The following is a 22,722-nucleotide window of genomic DNA, read 5'->3' as shown; positions in this document are numbered from 1 at the left end:
TGTGATAGACCAACACAAAGTGGCACAAAATTGTGAAGTAGAAGGAAAATTATAAAAAGGTTTTCAATACTTTCACTGCAATTACAGCTACAAGTCTTTTTGGGTACGTCTACCAGCTTTGCACATCTAGAGTGAAATATTTTTCCCATTCTTCTTTGCAAAATAGCTCAAGCTCTGTCAGATTCGATGGCGAGCGTCTGTGAACAGCAATTGTCAAGTCTTGCTACAGATTCTCAATTGGGTTTAGGTCTGAATTTTGACTGGGGCATTCTAAAACACATGAATATGCTTTGATCTAAACCATTCCAGTGTAGCTCTGGCTGTATGTTTAGGGTCATTGTCCTGCTAGAAGGTGAACCTCCGCCCCAGTCTCAAGCATTTTGCAGACTAACAGGTTTTCTACTAAGATTGCCTTGTATTTGGCTCCATCCATCTTCCCATCAACTACATACAGCGCTCCCAAATAGCCCCAAAGATGCAGCTTGCAGGACTTTATCCAACATCCCACAAGTGCACCCCCCCAGGTGCTCTGTGTGTCCATTGTTAATGACTCCTGCTGCTGCCTCTCTGTCCAGTGAGAAGAGAGAGCAGTGAGACCTGCTGCTCTTAAGCATGAGGCTGGATCGAGATCCTGCTTAGCAAGGCAAGTATAAGGGGGGTTGGGGGATCTGCATGAAGATTTTTTTACTTTAATGCAGAGAATACAGTAAGGCCTCGTACAGACGAGGGGTTATCCGCTGGAAACGGTCCTCCTCCGGATTTTGATCCGATGGCTTGTACACACCATCGGATCAAAATCCGCGCGGAAAACATCAACGGTCACGTGTCGCCGCAACGATGACGCGGCGACGTGCGCGACGCTGGAAGGTAAATACTTCCACGCATACGTCGAATCATTACGACGCATGCGAGGGATGGGAGCGGACGGACTGATCCGGTGAGTCTGTACAGACGACCGGATCAGTCCGCTGGACTGGATTCCAGCAGATAGATTTTGTAGCATGCTACAAAAATTTTATCCGCTGGGAATCCGTCGGCTGGATTTTTATCCGCCGAAAATTGTCCGCTCGGGCCTACACACGACCGGATCTATCCGCTGGAACTGATCTGCGGATAAATCCCAGCGGATAGATCCGGTCGTGTGTACGGGGCCTAACACTTTATGAAAATGGGAAGAAAGGGAAAGTCTGTAGCAAGGACAAAGATAGAAATTAAAATCTAAAGAAGTGCATTTCCATATAAAAAAATAAATAAACCTTAAAGCCCAACTTCAGGCTTTAGGAAAAAAGAAAAAAACACAACAACCCTTGTAGTGGAACCCCCCCCCCCATGTATAATAAGAAAAAACAATGACCTTAATCTGTGCTCTGTGGGTCCCACATAGCCTCTTTGAGGAGCTTGAGCTATTGTCACATGCTTGTCCCCAACGCAAACAATACAGAGTTAATAGCCCTGCATTGTACTAGCTGGTAAGCATGCCGAGAAATTTGTCGGTTTATGTTGTGCACTGCCCTTCCGTGCACCTCAATATAAAGACTGGTTATAAATTGGGGTGGTTGCCATCTTTTTACATAGAATGTTCCAGGAGGCACTCTACACAAAGCTGCAATGGAGGTTGGGTGTATGTGTTACTAGCAAAGGGGTACCCCTGGTGTAGTCTATAGTACCTGGTGCCTAATTGCCAAGGTTAGTCGGCTGTCGTTGGGGATTTTTGGTAAGGTGGTGCAAATGTACACATCTCTTTAAGACTAAAAACGGGGGGGGGGGGGGGAACTAATGCGCAAAACCAACCTCAACAAGGGCACAACAAAGCTAAAATAAGAAGATCAAACTAATAATGCAGCTGCCACGACTAATAGTGTTCACACACTTAAAGCAATTAATGACAAGGGGGGTGTAATGGCGCTTGCAACAGGATCTAATTAAAACTAAATATCAATAACGATTTCCATAATGTGAATAAGTTGTCAGGAAAATGTGCTCCACTGGTTCCTGTGTAAAATGTGTTCCACTCTGAATAAAATCATATACCCACCCAACATTAACTGAGTAATGTGGAGAGTAATAAGAGTGGATAAATGATGATAAAAAAGACAAATGTGCCAGTGACCCGCACAATATTAATAGCGAGTGATCTGAACGATTCCAGATCACTCGCTATTAATATTGTGCGGGTCACTGGCACATTTGTCTTTTTTATCATCATTTATCCACTCTTATTACTCTCCACATTACTCAGTTAATGTTGGGTGGGTATATGATTTTATTCAGAGTGGAACACATTTTACACAGGAACCAGTGGAGCACATTTTCCTGACAACTTATTCACATTATGGAAATCGTTATTGATATTTAGTTTTAATTAGATCCTGTTGCAAGCGCCATTACACCCCCCTTGTCATTTATCTCTTTAAGACTGTTCACCAAAATTGGCTAATAGGCTGTTAGGTAAGGATCTAGCTCTATTTCATCAACTGTAAGCAGTAAGGGATCAAACTCTGCTCTCCAATCCTGGAATTAAACTGGTCTAGTCCCAGATGCTTGGTGCCCAGAAGTCTCAGTCTTCATGATCCTCTCAGTCAGGTCCTCTCTGAAGTGGGCACATACAGCATCTGGTCTCCCCAGCTAAGGTGCCAAGGCACAGCAAATCTCTGTGGCTCAGTCTCTTGCTCTGGCCCTTACAGTCTCTGTTCCCAGTGTAGCCAAGCACAGCACAGGTCCACTCACACTGGTTTCCCCAAACTGTCTGCCTGGTGTCCTGCACAGACCCAAACAATAGGTCTGCAAGTGTTGTCTCCTTACCCCATTTCGTCCGAGCTCTGGTAATTTGACAGGAAATAATTCTGTGCCTGTAGTCTTGCAGTCATTAGCCTCCATTCACTTGTATTAAGCAGTGCCACTTAAAGGACTACATATCCCATGATCCTTAGTGGCTGTTCCTTACTTGCCCGTTTGGATCCAATTTGCCATATAGAGGAAATGGGGGATCCAGAAACTTCTGGGCCTACTTTCAGTTGGGAGGCCTTGGACCAGCCGGCTAAGAAACACCTCTCGCATCCCTGAGGCCAGGGGGGCTATCAGGTCTGGATCGGAAGACCTTGCCAAAAATACGTCTGTCCCTTAAGTACCCCTCCCCACAATGCACAGCAGGTTGACCACGCCCCCTGAGCTGCTTCTGGGAAAGATACCCAATGCATCCAGCCTGCTGCCTTTCCAACCTTGCAGCGATACCCACCGTCAAGGGGGAAATTGTGCAACCCAGCTGAACTGAAACAGAACCAACAATTTAGCAAAATCCTTCTGAGCTAACCTACAGCTCACACAACTAGAATTTAACACATAGCTCCTACTCAATGGGAGCATGGCGCTACATGTGCAAGAACCTTGGAAGGGGTCCGAATATATAATTAAATCAAGAATCCTGGATCTGAAAACACGTTACAGAGCTATGTATATTTTACCTAAGACAGCAGCTGTCTTGCATCTCTGCCATCATCGTATTGTTTTTCTGTTGTGGTATTTTTTTGTGGTAAAATACTGCAAAGCATGATCTGTGTGCAACAGCTCAAAACTGGGTCATTGATGTCTAATATGTATAACTAAGAAATCAGTGATGTGCAGCAAAGCATGTACAGCAATTTCTTCCTTTTATTGAAAGAGAACATAGGCATCGGTTTAAAGGAGAACTCCACCACACAGGTCTGTGAAAAAGGGAATGAGGATGTGTTTTGTGTTAATCGCTCTCCTCTCCATGGCGGAGGCAAGTGTGGAGGGATTGAGGAAAAAGAGAAGTGTTTAGAATCTGAATTCTGAGTGGGAGAAGAGGCGTGTGGTGTGAAAGCCTCTCAACTCAAGGACCGCAGTCTGCCAGCCTGTTATCAATGTCCAGACATACACACTTCAGTCACACCATCTTGTGCTCTGTCTGCGTGTTCTTTTTTCCCTCTACAGACAAAACACAGTGCCTGAAGAACACAAGTTGATCAAACCTGCAATTGTTTAGTATTAAATAATAGCAGTTAAAAGTAGAACTAAATAAGGTAAACCTTAATTTATTTTTGTATAAAGGTAGGAAGGCTTAGAACACCTGTGTGTTTTGTTTTTGTCATCTTTGTCCCATTGGAGACATTTCCCTCAAATTCCTGTCTCAAAGCCAAAACTGGAGTTTAGGAGAAATCCCTCCAAAAGTGAGGGACCCCTTTGTTGTCAGCAAGGTCACCAGAACTACTGTCTCCATTGGTGGATTTGTCCACTATTACTGCTCTGGGGACTACTGAAAATGGTAATATTCTTTCACTTTTACTCTGTGAGGGCGATTCTCTCAGACAGGGCACAGACAGCAATAAAAACTGACAGGTTTTCAAAGCCTTCTCCACTCTATCCAAAACTAAATCAAAATGTTGCCTTTAGTTTTACCTGAAGTTGCTGAGCCAGTTTCACATTTTGCCAATGGGCTTTCTTTTGGTCAAAGTATTTTTTCAGCCAATACACTGGCAAATGGCAAATACCTGCATGCGTTCCAGATTCCAATAAAATTGGTAACCCCATTCCTGACACTCAATGTTTATTGGGGGGGGGGGGGCATCCTGTGACAGCTGGCAGTCAGCTCTTCTCTCCAGAGCTGGAAAGTGAAGGGCACTCCTTTGCCACTACACAGAATACATAAAGGGTAGGGGGACACCATGGGGCAGCGGATTAAGTTCACCATTACCATTTGTTGATCATGCTCTATCAAATTGTACACTTAATCCTGTCTCTGCTGGGGATATACAGCTACAAATTTTATAGAATATGAAAGTCACCAGAGATGGGATAGTTGTGGTTTCCATGGCAAAGGTGCGAGGGCTCAGGCTTATGTTCTGGATGTGGCTCAATCCCCAGAATTCATCTGTAACCAAAGCCATGGCCTACAACAGTGTTTCTCAACCTTTTTTCAGTCAAGGCACCCTTTAACCACTTGCCGCCCACCAATGACAGATTGACGGCGGCAAAGTGGTTGTAGAATCCTGACTGGACGTCATATGACGTCCTCAGGATTCTTAGCCGCTGCGCGCCCCCGGGGGCGTGCATCGTGGCGATCGTTGTTGCAGGGTGTCAGTCTGACACCCCGCAACACCGATCTCGGTAAAGAGTCTCTCACGGAGACTCTTTACCACGTGATCAGCCGTGTCCAACCACGGCTGATCACAATGTAAACAGGAAGAGCCGTTGATGGCTCTTCCTCACTCGCGTCTGACAGACGCGAGTAGAGGAGAGCCGATCGGCGGCTCTCCTGACAGGGGGGGTTCGCGCTGATTGTTTATCAGCGCAGCCCCCCCTCGGATCGCCACACTGGACCACCAGGGAAGCCCACCCTGAACCAGGGTGGGGCAAAAAAAAAAAGTCTGAGCAAAAAAATAAAAAAGCATTAAAAAAAAAAACTGGGCACTGATTGGCACACATGGGTAAATCAGTGCCGCCCCACAGTGTCCATCAGTGCCACCCCACAGTGTCCATCAGTGCCACCCCACAGTGCCCATCAGTGCCACCCCACAGTGCCCATCCATGCCCAGTGCCCACCTATCAGTGCCCACCTGTGCCACCCATAATTATCCATCAGTGCCGCCCATGAGTGCCCATCTGTGTCGCCCATGAGTGCCCATCAGTGCCGCCCATGAGTGCCCATCAGTGCCGCCCATGAGTGCCCATCAGTGCCGCCTATGTGTGCCCATCAGTGCTGCCTATGTGTGCCCATCAGTGCCGCATACCAGCGCCGCCTCATCTGTGCCCGTCAGTACTACCTCATCGATGTCCATCAGTGCCATCTCATCGGTGCCCATCAGTGCCGCCATATCAGTGCCCGTAATTGAAAGAGAAAACTTACTTATTTACAAAAAAAATTAACAGACAAAAATAAAAACATATTTTTTTTTCAAATTTTTCTGTCTTTTTTTAGTTGTTGCGCAAAAAAAACAAACAAAAAAAAAAAATCGCAGAGGTGATCAAATAGCACCAAAAGAAAGCTCTATTTGTGGGGAAAAAAGGACGCCAATTTTGTTTGGGTACAGTGTAGCATGACCGCGCAATTGCCATTCAAAGTGCGACAGTGCTGAAAGCTGAAAATTGGCTTGGGCGGGAAGGTGCGTAAGTGCCCTGTATGGAAGTGGTTAAAATTATGGACCCCCATTCTTAAATGTAAAAAACTATTCTAATTGTTTAACATAATGCAGCTTCATCCACATATAGGACACCCAACGTTAGAGGAGATTTATTCTTCAAAAGCAAATACACTTTTGCACACTGGTACCGACTAGTATGCCAATGTTTTTCTCCCTCAATTTCTCTTCTTTAGTCGGCTAATGTCACCCCAGTGCTAAGGGAGAGTGGCACAGGAGGGTCAAACATGGATGCTGTGGAGGAAACACACATCGATATTGGTTGTTAATAGGCCAGTGTCTACAAAGTCGTAATGGTACATAGTTTAAACCTGTGGCTTTGTACGATTAAAAGGCAGACTTGATCCACCTGCTGGCTTGCATACAATTTTTGACCAATTTTTGGTCAAACCTCAAGGTATTTAAGGGTGACTGGGCACACTGGTTAAAAAAGGCTGGTCCAGAATATTAAAAACTGCAATGCAGTCCCCATGTGATGTCAACTGCTGTGATGTCAACTGTTCCTTGGAACACAATGACATTTTTGAAAGACTTGTGTATCTTCAGGTAGACAGATACAAGAGTAACTTATCCCTTGCTTCTGTGACTTCAGTTTTACTGTATATCAAATCTAGTTGAACAGATGGAAAGCATCACAAAAAAAAAAACACACAACACAACACACACACACCTAAATGGCACATTTGTCAATCACTTTCAAACTTGGTACTACAAGCAGTAAGAATGCATGTCTTATCAGTTTGTAGCTAGATGGCATTTGACCCAAGACGAGATTGTTCTCATACAAAATTTACATTTATTCAACTATCTTGTAAATGACAGCAGTGGACCATGCCTGTGTAATGTGTATCAATATGGCTGTTTATGTTGCCTATATTATTGAAGGCAAGTTCGGGTAGTGCAGTACCATTAGCTTTGAATGCTGACTCAATTCACTACTGTAATACAGTGCATTCTCAACATACTTCTGTTGCAGAACACACAATTCAATACAGTGCGTCATGGTGTGCTGTATTGGAAAAAGTTGTGCATGTGTGATTTTCACTGCAGCGTAATACATAAATATGAATTGACCCTATGGCCAAGTTCATACTTGGGCCATCTTACTAAAGTGGTGCCAACAAGGTGCTAAATTCACATGTAGGCAATCCTAATCCTGCCGCCTCATGAATGCCTATTTTTTGCCTCCAATGGGACCAATGCACTGCAACCGTGAGCCAAGCATTTGGCTCGCACTTGCAGAACGTCTTTATTGACACAAATGGGTTGGTGCCACTTGTCAGCCCAATGTGACACATTATATTTACCACAATGCAAAGCATTCCTTTATGGCTGTCTGGTATGCTACTGTATGGGTGGGTGGTCGGGAGGGAGAGTAAAACTGCTGCTCAACCGCCTGTTTCTACTACCCCTGGCCATCCAGGTGAAAGAGGCCTTCATGAGTCAATATTAGACAAGGGAAGCAAGATGTCTTCATGATGTCCACAACAAAATGTGCATTTTAGGAGCTCCAAATCTGAACGGTTGCTGCCATAACACCTATAAACAGGCAGTGTACAATTGAGTTTGCCATCATGTACTGATAAGAGATATAAGCAGTCAGTGTATAGTTCAACTTGCTAGAATGTACCCACAAATGGAATATCACTTTAGGGAAAACAGACAGTTAATCTACAGTGTAGTTTATGCAAAAACGTACCTGCTTAAATACATCTTTTGATACAAGAGTAGTGCCGACTGCCAGAGCCATGGGTACCCAGCTTCAAACCAGTCCTGCAGACGAAACAGAGGGGAGATGCAGCCTGCTGCTGTGATGTAGCTCGAAGAACCACACTCGCCAAGGTAGGAAAGCAGAAGTCCAGCACCTGTGCCTTCAGCTGCGGCAAATAGTCTAGACGAGGGCTGACAATGACGGATGTATCGAATGGCTTCACGAAGGTCATTCGGATCACCGTACGGCTGCAACTTGGCTGTGCTAAGTGGGCATCCATTTTGACAGCGACGGTTAAAGACCACGGCCTGGTATCCATGGGTGAGGGCCAGGTGACACATCTGTTAGATATAATTATATGAAAGTGTTTAACAAGCAACAGACCATTGGATTACAGTTGTTTAATGCATTTTCCTCACATATTTTTATGTTTTTGTAGTCTTTGGTTACGTCCGGAACACAAATACTAAATTCACATACATAAGATAATCATTTTACCATACTAAGCAGACTTGTAGGTCTAAAAGATAGCAGCAAACAGTGCTGACCAAGGGTTTTTATTTGGGGGCAGGGCCGCCATCAGGGGGCACAGGCAGTACCGATGTAAGAGGCCCGAGTGACGCGATCCCTAGGGGCCCGGCAGACCAGAGGACTCTCTCTCTACAGCAGTACCTGAAATTAACTCCTCACCCACGCTGCTGACAGCCTGCATGGCACTTGGCACTATAGAGGAGGAGAAAGTTTCACTAGCACCAACCCTCCACCGCGAGCACCGCCGGCAGCCTGTGTGGAATGGGGGTCCTTCTCCCAGCGCTCGTGGAGGAGAAGAGAGATTGAGCCGCCCAGGTGATCAGAGCGCAGCACAAGAAACACAGCGATAACAGTTTAATTTAAATTGCCGTGTTCCCCGCCGCTCGCTGTCATATACAGCCCCTCTTCCTGGTCCCGGGACTTTGATAGACAGATCACCTGTCCAATCCTGGTGACGGGTGCTCTGTCAATCAAAGTTCCTCGGCCAGGGGGCAGGGCTGTATACGACATTGAGCGGCGGGAACACAGCAATGTAAGTGAAAGCTGTTATTGCTGTGTTCCCTGCCCTGCGCTGTGATCCCCTGGGCGGCTCTCCTGTTCCTCTCCTCCCCTGCACAGGTAGGCTGCATGGTGGACACAAGGCTGCATTGGTGGGCACAAGGCTGCATTTTGATGGGCACAGGCAGCTTGCATTGGTGGTCACAGGCAGCCTGCATTGGTGGGCACTGATAAAGTAGTTGTTAATATTTATTTTTATAACTTAATTCTGCATAAAACATTTAAGGTTTTTTTATTAGATCATTTATGAGGGCGTGTTTAGGGGCGGGGCAACTGGTGGCGAGTAACCCTTGAGGTCTGGCTAGTAGCTCAGGACTTTTTGAGCCCTGATTAGCGTGTCATTAAACTAGCCCGAGCATCCTCCCGCAGCAGGTGACCAGAACAGCTTGAATGATGGGGGCAAGCTTACTAATGAGAAACAGGAAGTGAGAAATTCAGACAAATAAAAACATTTTGAATGGAAATCGAAGGAAAAAGGTAAGTGAACCAACCAATGCTGTATCTTGGCCTAGGCCAACAAGGCCCAGGTCTAGGGCAGCACTTTGCAAGGGGGCAGCATGAAAAGAGTCCTCGCCGGCTTGCGCTCCACTTTTAGTGCAGCGCCAGTCTTATGAGGTGGACTGGGATGCAAGACAAATTGGTTTTGTGCCCCCATAAAGCGACCGCACTACTGCCAGTACGATATGGTTGGCGCATACACAAGGGACACTGACATAGTCACCTATACCTGTCAGTTAGGTAGTAGGACTCTCCTGCAATCCGTGACATTGCGGCGGACATATCGGACACTTTTGACACATTTTTGGGACCATTCACATTTATACAGCATGTCTGTGTTTAGACCATACACCGCAAACTGCATCAAATTGATCTGCATGGCTGTCATCCCAGAGGGAAGCCTCTTCTAAAGATGATGCACAAGAAAGCCTGCAAAAAAGTTTGCTGAAGACAAGCAGACTAAGAACATGGATTACTGGAACCATGTCCTGTGGTCTGATGAGACCAAGATAAAGATAAAAGTTATTTGGCTCAGATGTCAAGTATGTTTGGCGGCAACCAGGTGAGGAGTACAAAGACAAGTGTGGTTTTCCTACACCACCAAGGATGGTGGTGGGAGTGCCATGGTCTGGGGCTGCATGAGTGCTGTCAGGCTGGGGAGCTACAGTTCATTGTGGGAACCATGAATGCCAACATGTACTGTAACATACTGAAGCAGAGCATGATCCCCTCCCCTCGGAGATTGGGCCGCAAGGCAGTATTCCAACATAATGACCCCAACCACACCTCCAAGATGACCCCTGCCTTGCTAAAGAAGCTGAGGGTAAAGGTGATGGACTGGCCAAGCATGTCTCCAGACCTAAATCCTATTGAACATCGGTGGGGCATCCTGTAACGGAAAGTGGAGTAGCGCAAGTTCTCCAACATTCACCAGCTCCATGACGTCGTCATGGAGGAGTGGAAAAGGACTCCAGTGGCAACCTGTGAAGCTCTGGTGATCTCCATGCCCAAGAGAGTTAAGGCAGTGCTGGAAAATAATGGTGGCCACACAAAATATTGACACTTTGGGCCCAATTTGGACATCTTCACTTAGGGGTGTAATCAATTTTGTTGCCAGCAGTTTAGACATTAATGGCTGTGTGTTATTTTGAGGGGACAGCAAAAGTACACTGTTATACAAGCTGCACACTCCCTAATTTACATTGTAAAGTGTAATTTCTTCAATGTTGTCCCATGAAAAGATATAATAAAATATTTACAAAAATTTGAGGAGTGTACTCACTTTTGTGAGATACTGTATATAAAATGTTTTACATATCCCACACTGTATACACCTCTGAAGTCACCTCTGTGTCTTCAGATTTACCAAAACCATATAATATGTCAAACCTTAAAGGAACACTAAAGGTTCGTTTTTTATTAGATCAATTGATTGCTGTAAGCTAGAGCATTTACACTTACCTCGTTTTTCCTTTTGACCTCCAAAATACAGTAATCCAGGTTTGAAAATGCAATTTCCTGTCACTCCTCTTCTTGCTTTCCACCAGCATCTGAGCCTTTTTGCATGGTGGAAAGCAGAATGTGCTCACCCCCTCCCTATGACTACAGCCCTGTGTGAAGATGCTCTCTTATCCCTCACAGGCATGGAGGCTAAGCCTAATGGGAACTGTAGTTCCCATTAGGCCGTGATGTAGCAAGAATGAATGCGCACCGCAAACCAGGAAGTCAGTGAGAATGATGATTCAGGAGTGACGGAGGTGAATAAAACGGCTCGATTTCAACAGGTATCAAACTATGCAAAACATTACTTTTTACTTTATCAGCTACTGTCAGACTTTATTTTAAGAGGAAAATATTTTTGTCTTTACAACCCCTTTAAGAGTTTCAATTTGTATGCAATCAGGCATGCCCTTGCACTACATGGTTTTGGTAAATCTGAAGCCAAAAATCTGCAGAAAATGTAATAGTGTGCATGGGGTCTAAGGCAAAGAAAGATATATATCTATATCTGTATTGTTTAACCTCTTATACTATACTGTATGCATTTTAAATATAAAAATATGTTACACATATTGGTTACTTAAAGCGGAGGTTCACCCAAAAATCAACGTTCTGCCAGTAGATCCAGCATACTGCTGACATCTGCAGTATGCTGTTTTTTTTTTTTGTACTTATCGTTTTATCAGCCGTTGTTATCCGGCTCCGAGCGGGGATTTCTGCGGGAAATAGGCGTTCCTAAGCCAAGCGGATTTGATTGACGGGCTGCTAAAGAGCATCTCGCCTTCCAAAATACTCGAGGTGACACTCGGGTGTTTACGGCGCCTTGCGCCTGCCGCGTAGAGCTGACTGCGCAGGCGCCGTAAACACTCGAGTGTCACTTTGGGTATTTTTGGAAGGCGTGACGCGCTTTAACAGCCCGTCAATCAACTCCGCTTGGCTTAGGAACGCCTATACCCGGAAGGAATCCCCGCTCAGAGCCAGATAACAACGGCTGATAAAACGATAAGTACAAAAAAAAAAAAAAAAAAAAACAGCATACTGCAGATGTCAGCAGTATGCTGGATCTAATGGCAGAAAGTTGATTTTTGGGTGAACCCCCTCTTTAATATATGTTAAAGTAAATAAACTAAACCAACAAATCAGAATTAAAGGGGTTGTAAAGGTTTGATTTTTATTTTCTAAATAGGGTTCTTTAAGCTAGTGCATTGTTGGTTCACTTACCTTTTCCTTCGATTTCCCTTCTAAATGTTTTTTTTGTTCTGAATTTCTCACTTTCTGTTTCTCCACAGTAAACTTGCCACCATCATCCGAGCGGAGGAACAGGAAGTGAGAAATTAAAAAAAAACATTTAGAAGGGAAATCGAAGGAAAAGGTAAGTCAAACCTTTACAACCCTTTAATCCTGTAGTTTAAACCTGTACCAAGAATGAAAGAACTATATAGCTATGAATAGAAAGGCTAAATTAGTATTTAATGGAAGCTTAATTAAGCTGACAATAGACCATAAAAAGGTCACGTCTACAGAACAAACTGGCCGTACATTCAGAAAATTTGACAGCATTATTAAGGAGTCAACAATTTCGTATGAGGACACAGGAACATTTTGTTCAATTGCCATGCCAACGTTTTAATCTGTACATTGAGTTTGAGATGCACATACGTGTAGCACACCCCACATAGGCGCTGAAAATGAACAGGGATCTCCCACTCCTGCACAGCCAGGCACACCGAATCTTCACAGGTACACAATACTTAGTAAACAGTCCGTATTTTGTTTTTTGTTGTTATATTAGGGGGTTATTTAGATGCCGATATTTAGAAATTGCGGCGGCAGATATATGATGCCGATTTGTTTGGGCCGATATGTCAGGCCGATTTAACCACTTAAGACCTGGACCTTTAGGCAGCTAAAGGACCCGGCCAGTTTTTGCGATTCGGCACTGCGTCGTTTTAACTGACAGTTGCGCGGTCGTGCGACGTGGCTCCTAAACAAAATTGGCGTCCTTTTTTTCCCACAAATAGAGCTTTCTTTTGGTGGTATTTGATCACCTCTGCGGTTTTTATTTTTTGTGCTATAAACAAAAATAGAGCGACAATTTTGAAAAAAATTCAATATTTTTAACTTTTTGCTATAATAAATATCCCCCAAAATTACAAAAAAAACACATTTTTTTCCCTCAGTTTAGGCCGATACGTATTCTTCTACCTATTTTTGGTAAAAAAAAAAAAAAAAACACGCAATAAGCATTTATCGGTTGGTTTGCACAAAATGTATAGCGTTTACAAAATAGGGGATAGTTTTATTGCATTTTTATTAATTTTTTTTTTTTTTTACTACTAATGGTGGCGATCAGCGATTTTTTTCGTGACTGCGACATTATGGCGGACACTTCGGAAGTGTTTACACACAGCTTTCCCCGTTCTTCAGCTCCATGGACCAATCGCGAGTCCCGCGGTCACGGAACTTCGGACGTAAATGTGCAGGAGGCGGTCCTTAAGCGGTTAAAAAAAATCCCCTTCATCTCATAAAATCTAACAGTTGGACCCCTTTCACACTGGGGTGTTTTTCAGGCGCTTTTGGGCTAAAAATAGCACCTGTAAAGTGCCTGCAAAACAGCTCCCCTGCAGTCTCAGTGTGAACGCCAAAGTGCTTTCACACTGAGGCGGTGCACTGGCAGGACGTTAAAAAAAGTCTTGCAAGCAGCATCTTTGGAGCGGTGTATACCACACCTCCACCACTCCTGCCCATTGAAATGAATTAGATGCCGATGCCGATTAATTAAAAAGTGACAAAAATCTGCCGATATATCGGCTGGCCGCTAGGGTTGACACACACACTGCCGAAAAATTTGTTAATTTTCGTTTAGCCTTTTTCACAAATTCGGAATTAACGAATTTGTCAAAATTCGTTAAAAAACAAATTCGTAACTAAACGAATTGCACGTGTCTAAGATTAACAACTTGGATGGGGAGATTATGGGATGCCCACTTGACTGTAACGAGAACTTCAGGAACAAACCGGGGACATATTTTTTTTACCAGTAATGGCAGCAATCAGCGACTCTCTGCCCGTCGCTGCCTGCCACACAGCCTGTTAAGTCTTACTCTCCGGGCTCCGGCTACTACTAGGTGGGGAGCGAAGGAAAATCACTCCACCAGGGAAGGCAGGCGGCTGGCCGGGACTTGAGCCAAGGCAGAAGAACATGCCAGCGGAGCTGAATGGGCATGCCCCCAAAAGTGTAGAAATATTCTCTCCACTCTGACCAGCACATGATCATCAGAAAGGGGCACATATAATGTAAAAAATACACCCCTGCCCCAAGCTAGTAGGAGCGGTGGAGAACTGACTGTCTTTGAAATTTCCCCTGCCCCTGATCAAATCCAATCCGGGGACAAAACTGGGGACAGACTTGGTCCAGGGACAGTGTCCTCAATCCGGGGACTGTTCCCGGGAACCAGGGAAGTCTGGTCACCCTACACTAAAGACTGGCTTTAAAAAAAAAAAAAAAAAAAGAGAAGAAGGTGTGTATACCGATTTTCTTCTTTACAGGGCTAGATAGGTTAGTGTTAGATTGTGGATGTCTGTAGGTGCAGGGATTTTAGTGTTAGGGTGGACTTACACTTTAATGCCGCGTACACACCACCATTTTTAATGGTCTAGAAAAAAACGTTTTTTTTTTCTACCCGATTCTTGTCAAGCCTGCCTTGCCTACACACGATCATGAAAAAAAAAATGCTTAAGCAAAGCGCGGTGACGTACAACACGTACGACGACACTATAAAGGGGAAGTACCATTTGGATGGCGCCACCCTTGGGGCTGCTTTTGCTTATTTCGTGTTAGTAAAAGTTAGGTGAGAGACGATTAGTGCTTTTCAGTCTTCGTGCTTTTCAGTCTGTTACAGCATGACGAATGTGCTATCTCCATTACGAACACTAGTTTTACCAGAATGAGCGCTCCCGTCTCATAACTTGCTTCTGAGCATGCAAGTTTTTTTCATCTCGTTAAAACCTACACACGACGCGGAAAAATAGAGCACGTTCTAAATTTTTAATGCTCATTTTTCACGTCATGAAAAATGCTCTGGAGCCCACACACAATCGTTTTTAATGACATTTAAAAAAAAAAGAAATTTTTCACGTCATGAAAAACGGTTGTGTGTACGCGGCATAAGTCCTAATGTGCAGAGGATGACAAAATAAATTGAGTGATAAGTTTATCCAATACAAATACTTCCATTACTGCTGCCTTGGCTAGAGCTACAAAGGAATCTGCAGAGGCCTCAAGCCTGCTGGGAGAGGGGGTTTATGCAGGTTAAAATAAATAGTAGGTTGGAAGAATTCGAAATTCTACTTAACATTTCACCTCGACACGGTGCTGCTAGAATCCACAATCATTTCCAGTGGTGCTTTCATGGAGAACCGTAAAGTTAAATTGGTCAATGCACCTTGCATAACATAACAGTATTTTGCCATATTTAAAATAGGATAATACTTGTTTATGTATACAAAGAAAAATGCCTTCAGAAGCAGGCAGCTCCATGCGTTTCAGAAGTTATGATCAATGCGGCGAAGACATACTTTTAAAAACATATGTTTATGAAATAATGACAGGCCCATTTAAAACAAGTCGAGTGCTGAATAGAACTATGTATACAGTATATAAATCGGTATAAACTAAAATTCTAAAAAACAATAAAAACTGTTCCTGGCTTTTGTAAATAGACTGTACTGAATTATCCACATGCCTTGAAAAGATATCTAAAGACTATGAGCTGCAAATAAAACATGAAATTACATGACCAGGTAGTCCAGATATCCCCAACCTTCTTTTACTGCCCTTGACCACTCATACTCCCCAATAACCCCTTTTCCTAACCCCCATACCAATGATGAGACTACACCAGAGTTTGGGAGTATAAATGGCCATAGCAGCCTTTTTATTAACCAATATTATATAATCTCCAAATTTACCATATAACATTTTGTAACGACAACTTATAATCACAGTCTGTTGGTCTTTGACTGCACCCCGAACTTAACATATTCCACCAATACACTGCGAACCTTTTTCACCATACCAGGACTCCAGCCGTATCACCAGCTCGGAGATAACCCCCTTCCCGCAGTGCAACTATTACCATATTCCAGCTAACCGTTCCACTGGAATACACCAGAGGTGCACATACCACCGATGAGCCACCCACCGCTTCCATCACGTATGTTTTCTGCCACCATCAAAGACACTGCCACAGCCCACAAGGATAATGCCTTAACCTTAAGACCCCTTTCACACTGGATCGTTTTTACAGCGTTTTAGCGTTAAAAATAGCGCTCTTAAAACGCTTATAAAATGCATCTCAATGGACCCTTTCACACTGGGGCATTGAGAAATGTCCTGCAAGCAGCATCTTTGGAGCAGCTTTTGGGCGCTGAAAAAAAAACGCTCCAAAAACGCCTCTTCATTGAAAGAGCTGTAAAAAACGCCTGAATAGCGCCTATAATCCGCTCTGAGCTGTAGAAAAGTCACATAATCTCCCAAAAATGTAAACATGCAAGCACAAAAAAGAGCATCTACAACAGCAGGACTGAAATTGCCCATGCTTCAATAACGCTGTAAAAACGCTGTTAAAACGCCTGCAGAGCTGCGTTAATTTTAGCGCTAGCGCCCTAAAAACGCGGTAAAAATGCAGTAATAGTGCTAAAGGAATTTTAGGGTGTTTTTGCAGCTCTAAGGGCACCTCCACACCCGCAGGGCCCGCTGCATCCCATCCTGAAGCCTAGTGCCCACATATCGATACCCACAGCAGAGATGTGAACCTCTGATTGACCGGACCCACAAGTCATTACCTCCCACATGGAGAACTAAAACGTCCAGAGGATGATCCAGCCTAGCGCAACGTTGTACCTCTGGGATTACCCTAATCCACACCATCCCAGGGATCCCCAGCCAGCGAATGCACACCTCCCTCCAAGAAATACCCAGCTGTCTGCCATCCGGTCTAACATCTGCTCTCCTGGCCCCCCAAAAGACATACGAGTTCCCCAAGATCCAGACAAGGCGTATTTACACTTGATCTGAAATGAAAGAAACAAACAAGGGTAGCACTCACTCCAAACACATAACACATACCAAAAGCAAGCCAAACAAGGTAACAGTTCCCACCCCAACTCTGTAACCTACCCCCCAATCAGTCCATTAACAGTTGTGGGTGAATGTAAGAGCGGAATCTCCTGAATTCCCACCGTCCAATCCTGCTTACCGCTGCCTTATCCAACCCACACCTGGCAGCCTCCGTGGCCACGACGCAAAAGGAATGAGAGGCAAATTGTGTGCGGTCCAACCCCGCTGCCCGAAGGCACTTCCGAAAAACTGCCACAAACTGAAACTTGAACAAATAGGACCCATCCCCATGTACCAATAATGGCCCTTCCCCATCAGGGCGGACTCCCAAGAAATCCCTCACTGTCCTCACCGGGCAGACCCGGGAACCAGGCAGCGTGAACTGCTGAACACTCGCTGCCCTCACCCGCCTGGTCTGTCTTAGAACAATACCTCATAACCCGATGAACATACCGCCCCCAAGTTTTCACAAATGGCCTGAAGAATCGAAAAGGTACCGGCGTCCACGTGTTTACGACACCTCCGATACCCCTTCACCGCTTGTTTCACCCAAAATTATTTTGTAAAATCTGGCAAGCCCTGTAGCTTGAACAGAAAGGCCAAACATGCCATCTTCCGCTCAACAGTGGACACGGACCCCCCACCCTCCCTCCATGTGCCTGTAAATGAAATGCAATGCACCACTAACAACCTGACCTCCGACCCAACCAGATCAGCCCCAGCCAGCCGTACGAACTTGAATTATTACTTCCATACCTTGGGGTATGCCTCCCATATTGCCCCCACTAACCGACCTCCTGATCCATCCCGCAGCCCTCCAGGTGACGCAGGCCTGGAGGCCGTAGATTCTTGCCGTCTGCTGGGACTCCTTGCGGTGGATCCATTCACAGCCGCAATGCTGCGCATGTCCCCTGCCCCCGAGCTCCACCGGCGATGAGGATTCCGCCTGGACGCCGCTGGTGGGGCCAGCGGGTCCATTAGTGTGTTCCTGTGGTGGCGCAAAACTTTACTGGAGGGGGCGGGTGAGAAACGCTCTGGAGGCCAGGACATCCGAGCGCACGGTGACACCTCACCTTGTGCCCGAGACCCCTCTGCCTGGTCCTCGATAATGGCAGACCCTCGGCTGTGAAGCCATTCCGTTCCCCTACTTGCTGCAGCCGCCCGCAACCCACGCCAATATAAGGTTGATATTCACCATGACAGCGGAGCAGCGTGTAAAACTTCTTTAAACTTTTGTTGTCTCACTTTCCACCTTAGTCATGCCCAGCCCTTCACTATTTTCTTTCTTGTACCTCCATTCTGGGCCTTACTATTTTATTATCAACAGACTGTAGAAAATAGCATTGCCCTTGTTTTCTACATTTCAGTTTATCATAACGTCTAATACTGACTGAAAATGGTCACCATTTAATTTTAACAAAGAACATGTGTTCCTTTGTCATTGTAGTGTTATGAAATGGTATGGCTCGTCCCCGAATACATTCCATGATTGTAAAAAAACCTTTATAATACACAGCTCTGTATGGAAAAAGATGAAGAATTAAAGTGGATGTAAACTAAAATTCATGAAATTTGAGATGGGCACATATATCTGCAGTAGTTTGCTATCTCTCTTCAAAGAGACAAGTCCCTTAGCTCTTTCCCGAACCATTCCTCTGTTATCAGCCTTATAACTCCTGACACTTTAGATAAAAGCAGCCTAAAATTTCTGTCAGGGAAGGTTGCTAAAATAGATTATCAGGGAGCTGGCTCTATTACAAAACACCTCTGAGAGTCTCTGCCTATGATGAGAAGGGGTGTGTGCCTTTCCTCCAATCAGCAGTGTTTGCTATCATGGCTGTATGCCCAGAAAACACACTCGTTGTTAACCAGGAAGAGAAAATCTAACAATATATGAACTTTCTAAACAGTATATAAATGTGAAGACAGCAGATATACATGTAAAACCCATGTAGGGAGATTTGGTTCATCTCTGTGTATCATCTAAAGGAAGTTTACTTCACTGGGTGTATGGAGGGTTTATATCCACTTTAGGCTCCACAGCAGACATCACATGCCAAACTAAAAAGGCAAGTTTGGCAAAATTGCCACTGTGCCAAGGGTAAGTACTGTGGTCCTGTAAAGCTGTAAAGACATAGCTGGGAAATCAAAGTCCACCTTATCCTACTTAGAATAACCTACTTTAAAATGTGGATGTTGTTTTTTTTATGACCACAAACCACCAAATTTTCTGGCAATATCTGAGTAAAATACTTTTTCTAGTTCTACCTCTTTGGGAGACAAACAGGACTGACTACCAAAGAACAGGTTATGTACTCAACCTGAGCAGCTGTATGAAAAAATGCCAAGGGCAATTTGATCACAATGTAGCCATTTTAAAAGTGAGCACATCTTGGAAAAGGTACTGAACGCGTTGCACTTCGGTTATGGGTCTTCCAAAGAAGAATGCGATGATGCCAATGATTGTTATAAAATGTCCATGTTAGAATGAAATAATACCCATCAAGTATCTCAACTGCGTTAGATCACTGTGAAATGTTCCTGCTATTTGGAAGTTACGTTTTTTCCCCTTCATATTTTTAGTTCCTGAGGATATTATTTCTTCATGTGAACTATTGGCCCTTAAAGCTTTTTGGATACTCAATGATTGTTTTGTCTTCCAGTAAAATTTATGACTGTGATGTGATGTACCACTCAGCTGACACCATTGTGCACATTCTTGATGTGTATGTAAGTGCTAAACTTTTCCTGGAATGTCACAAATTCAATACAATCAAGTAAAGTCTGAATAAAAAGGAATAAGCAAGAGAGTTAATTTATACATATTTTTCAAAACCATAGCTTTCCAACCATCTATTTTGTGACAATCCTTTGCTTGGACCCAAAGTCCTTTAACAGTCGCCTTGAAATCTGTTAATAGATGTGTATGTCGCTCACAGCAACCAATCAGGTTCAAGTTGTCATCATTTGTAAAGATTGTAAAAGTGTAAAAAGAAAAAAAAAAAAAGATTGGTTAATATGGACAACACTAATATGTATTATTTTTTTTCCTCATTTTAAATTAGCACAGCGTCGCTTTTAAGATTCGTACATATTGGAATGGTTAAATCTACATAGCTTATTTACTTTAGATTTTTTAAATGTACTAGCTTTTTTTCATGAAATGACGACAGGTCACCTTTAAACAAATACGTGAGCTGAATACTGATGACAGACACACTTTGCATGTAAAAATAATGCAGCCAGTCTCTCTTTTTCGAACCACGTAACCAGCGACTCTAGTTATACTTGATCTTGATAAAAGTTACAGAATTAGTACAGTCTGGAAACATGACAGGTTGTGTTGATTCTTAGCTCTTCTTTGCCTGAGGTGTGCATAGTAAACCCAGACCTAAATGTTCTAATTTAAGGCCACACCATGAATTCATTACTGAAAACAGACCACAGACTAATACTTAGCAACACTTAACTACTATGTTTAACGTTAATATTAAGGCTGCGTTAAATGATGCAAGTAGCCAACAGCTGCTTATTATCTTCATATTTGGCCAGTGTGTTCTGTACACAAATATCCCCACCCTCTAACATGCAACATATCTAAGTGCTGGTCCACCAATACTAGATGAGGAAGCACATCATCATCGTCACTTTTGGGTGCATTCCACTAAGCCAGGAGTACCCAAACTTTCTAAACAAAGTGCCAGTACACACTCCTTCAGAACTTTGGGGCAGCAGACTGTGGCTGGTGTCAGTAGAAACAATAGTTGACCAATTACAAGTAAATGTATCCATCAGATTTACATATTTTAAGTCCCACTACTTTCGTTTTAAAAAATACCATATTAATTTAAGGAAGGATGCCAATGTGAAGTTGGATTTTATGACATGTCCTCTACTTTACAACTTTCTAGAAACAATAGTGCCACATCGTCAGTAGAAGGTATTCAGCAAGACTGTGGTCATTAGACATAAACAATGCTCCAGGTTTAGTAACAGTGAGGCCCTGTACACACGTCCGAGGAACTCGACGGGCAAAACTCATCGTTTTGCTCGTCGAGTTCTGTGTGAAGCCGCCGAGGATCTCGGCGAGCCAACTTTTCTCATTGAACAACGGGGAAATAGAGAACATGTTCTGTATTTGGCTCGAAGAGGAACTCGTCGGCTTCCTCGGCCGAAAGTGTACACACTGCCGGGTTTCTCGGCAGAATTCAGCTCCGATCAAGTTTCTGGCTGAATTCTGCCGAGAAACTCGGTCGTGTGTACGGGGCCTTAGAGTAAATAAATGGCCTAGTGTTTGTGGCTAGTGAGTGGAGGAATAGCGCCCAATGGCTGATGTCAACAGAAAGTATAGTGTCCCATCATTGGTGTTAGTAAAAAAGTATGGTATGGAATATTACCCCATCGTTGGTGTCAGTAAAAAATATGCACAGGTTTGGTAAACAGTGGGAGTAAATAAAATGGCCTAGTGTTTGTGGCTAGTGAGTGAAGGCAAACAGCCCCATCCATGGTGCCAGCGGAAGGCAAACAGCTCCACCGGCGGTGTCAGCGGAAGACAAAGTACCCCAACATTGGTTTCATCAGAAGGTATAACACCCCATCATTGGTGTAAGTGAGAGAAATAGTGCCCCGTGGCTGGGGTCAATGCAAGAAATAGTACCCCATGCTGGGTGTCAATAGGACAACTAGTGCACCATTTTTAGCTTAAGAGGAAGAAACAGTGCCCCATTGTTGGTGTCAGATGGTATAGTTCCCCCATCATTGGTGTCAGTGAGAGGAATAGGGTTGCAAAGGTTGTTAAAGGCAAGCAAGGGCCACATCCTGCTTGTGGGGTAAAGTTTCGGGACCACTACACTAAGGCCTGTAGCATTATCATAGGGATGAGAAGCACGGAAAGTGAATGGGACTACAACGACCAGCACAGCCCACGCTTTTAGGCAAGATTGCAGATATACTTTTCTTTTGGTACCGGGTTCTCAATCGCTCTTGGGTGCCTTGTATACACACTATTCTTTTGCCACCTTCACCCTATCACATTCAGATGGCTAGCCTTAAAGTATAACTAAAGGCAAAATACTTTTTTTTTAGATTTGGAGAGAGTACAGAGGTGTTAGAACCACGGTTGTTGTTTTTTTTAAACCTGTGTCCCAGTTAGGGAGATTAACCCTCCCTAATTGTCCTGATAACCGATGTCACCATTAATGAAAGTGCGGGTAGGTTAAAAATGTTGAGTTGGCATCAGAACATGAATATAGGGCAAACCTGGGGAGATTTGTTTCCATGACAACTGTCAACGATGGGATTTCCTTCACATTTGAAAGATATCCTCTAACTTCCTGTAGAGTTGAGAGGACAGGAAGTAAGAGGAAATCTCCCTAACAAGACAAGTGGCATAAAAAGTGGGCAGGAGTTTTACCCCCTTCTAAGCATGTCCAAAATGGAAAAAAAAAAAATTGCCTTTCGATTTAATTTAAAAAGTATAAGTTCACCTTTAAAAAGGTGAAAAAATAAAATGCACTTATTTTTATAGATTTTTTTTTATTTTTTATTATTACTTTCTCCTACTGTTGCGGTGACAGACGGGACTTGTATTTTATTCATCAACCCCCTTTGCGCCGGTGTCTCCCGCTCCTTTGAGAGATTTCAGATGT

General features: G+C 43.9%; 1 protein-coding gene across 1 annotated transcript in view; it reads right to left on the bottom strand.

Annotated features, from left to right (window-relative positions):
• LOC120927597 (protein ABHD15-like) overlaps window positions 1-22,722 on the bottom strand; it is a 71,477-nt gene that overhangs the window by 40,785 nt on the left and 7,970 nt on the right. Inside the window, exon 2 of the mRNA XM_040338378.1 lies at window positions 7,855-8,207. Coding sequence (XP_040194312.1) covers window positions 7,855-8,207 — 353 coding nt within the window. The remainder of the gene's footprint in view (window positions 1-7,854; window positions 8,208-22,722) is intronic.

The sequence above is a fragment of the Rana temporaria genome, chromosome 2 (assembly GCF_905171775.1).
Source record: "Rana temporaria chromosome 2, aRanTem1.1, whole genome shotgun sequence".
Taxonomy (NCBI): domain Eukaryota; kingdom Metazoa; phylum Chordata; class Amphibia; order Anura; family Ranidae; genus Rana; species Rana temporaria.
Note: the sequence above shows the minus strand (reverse complement) of the source record. Positions and strands in the feature narration are given on the sequence as shown.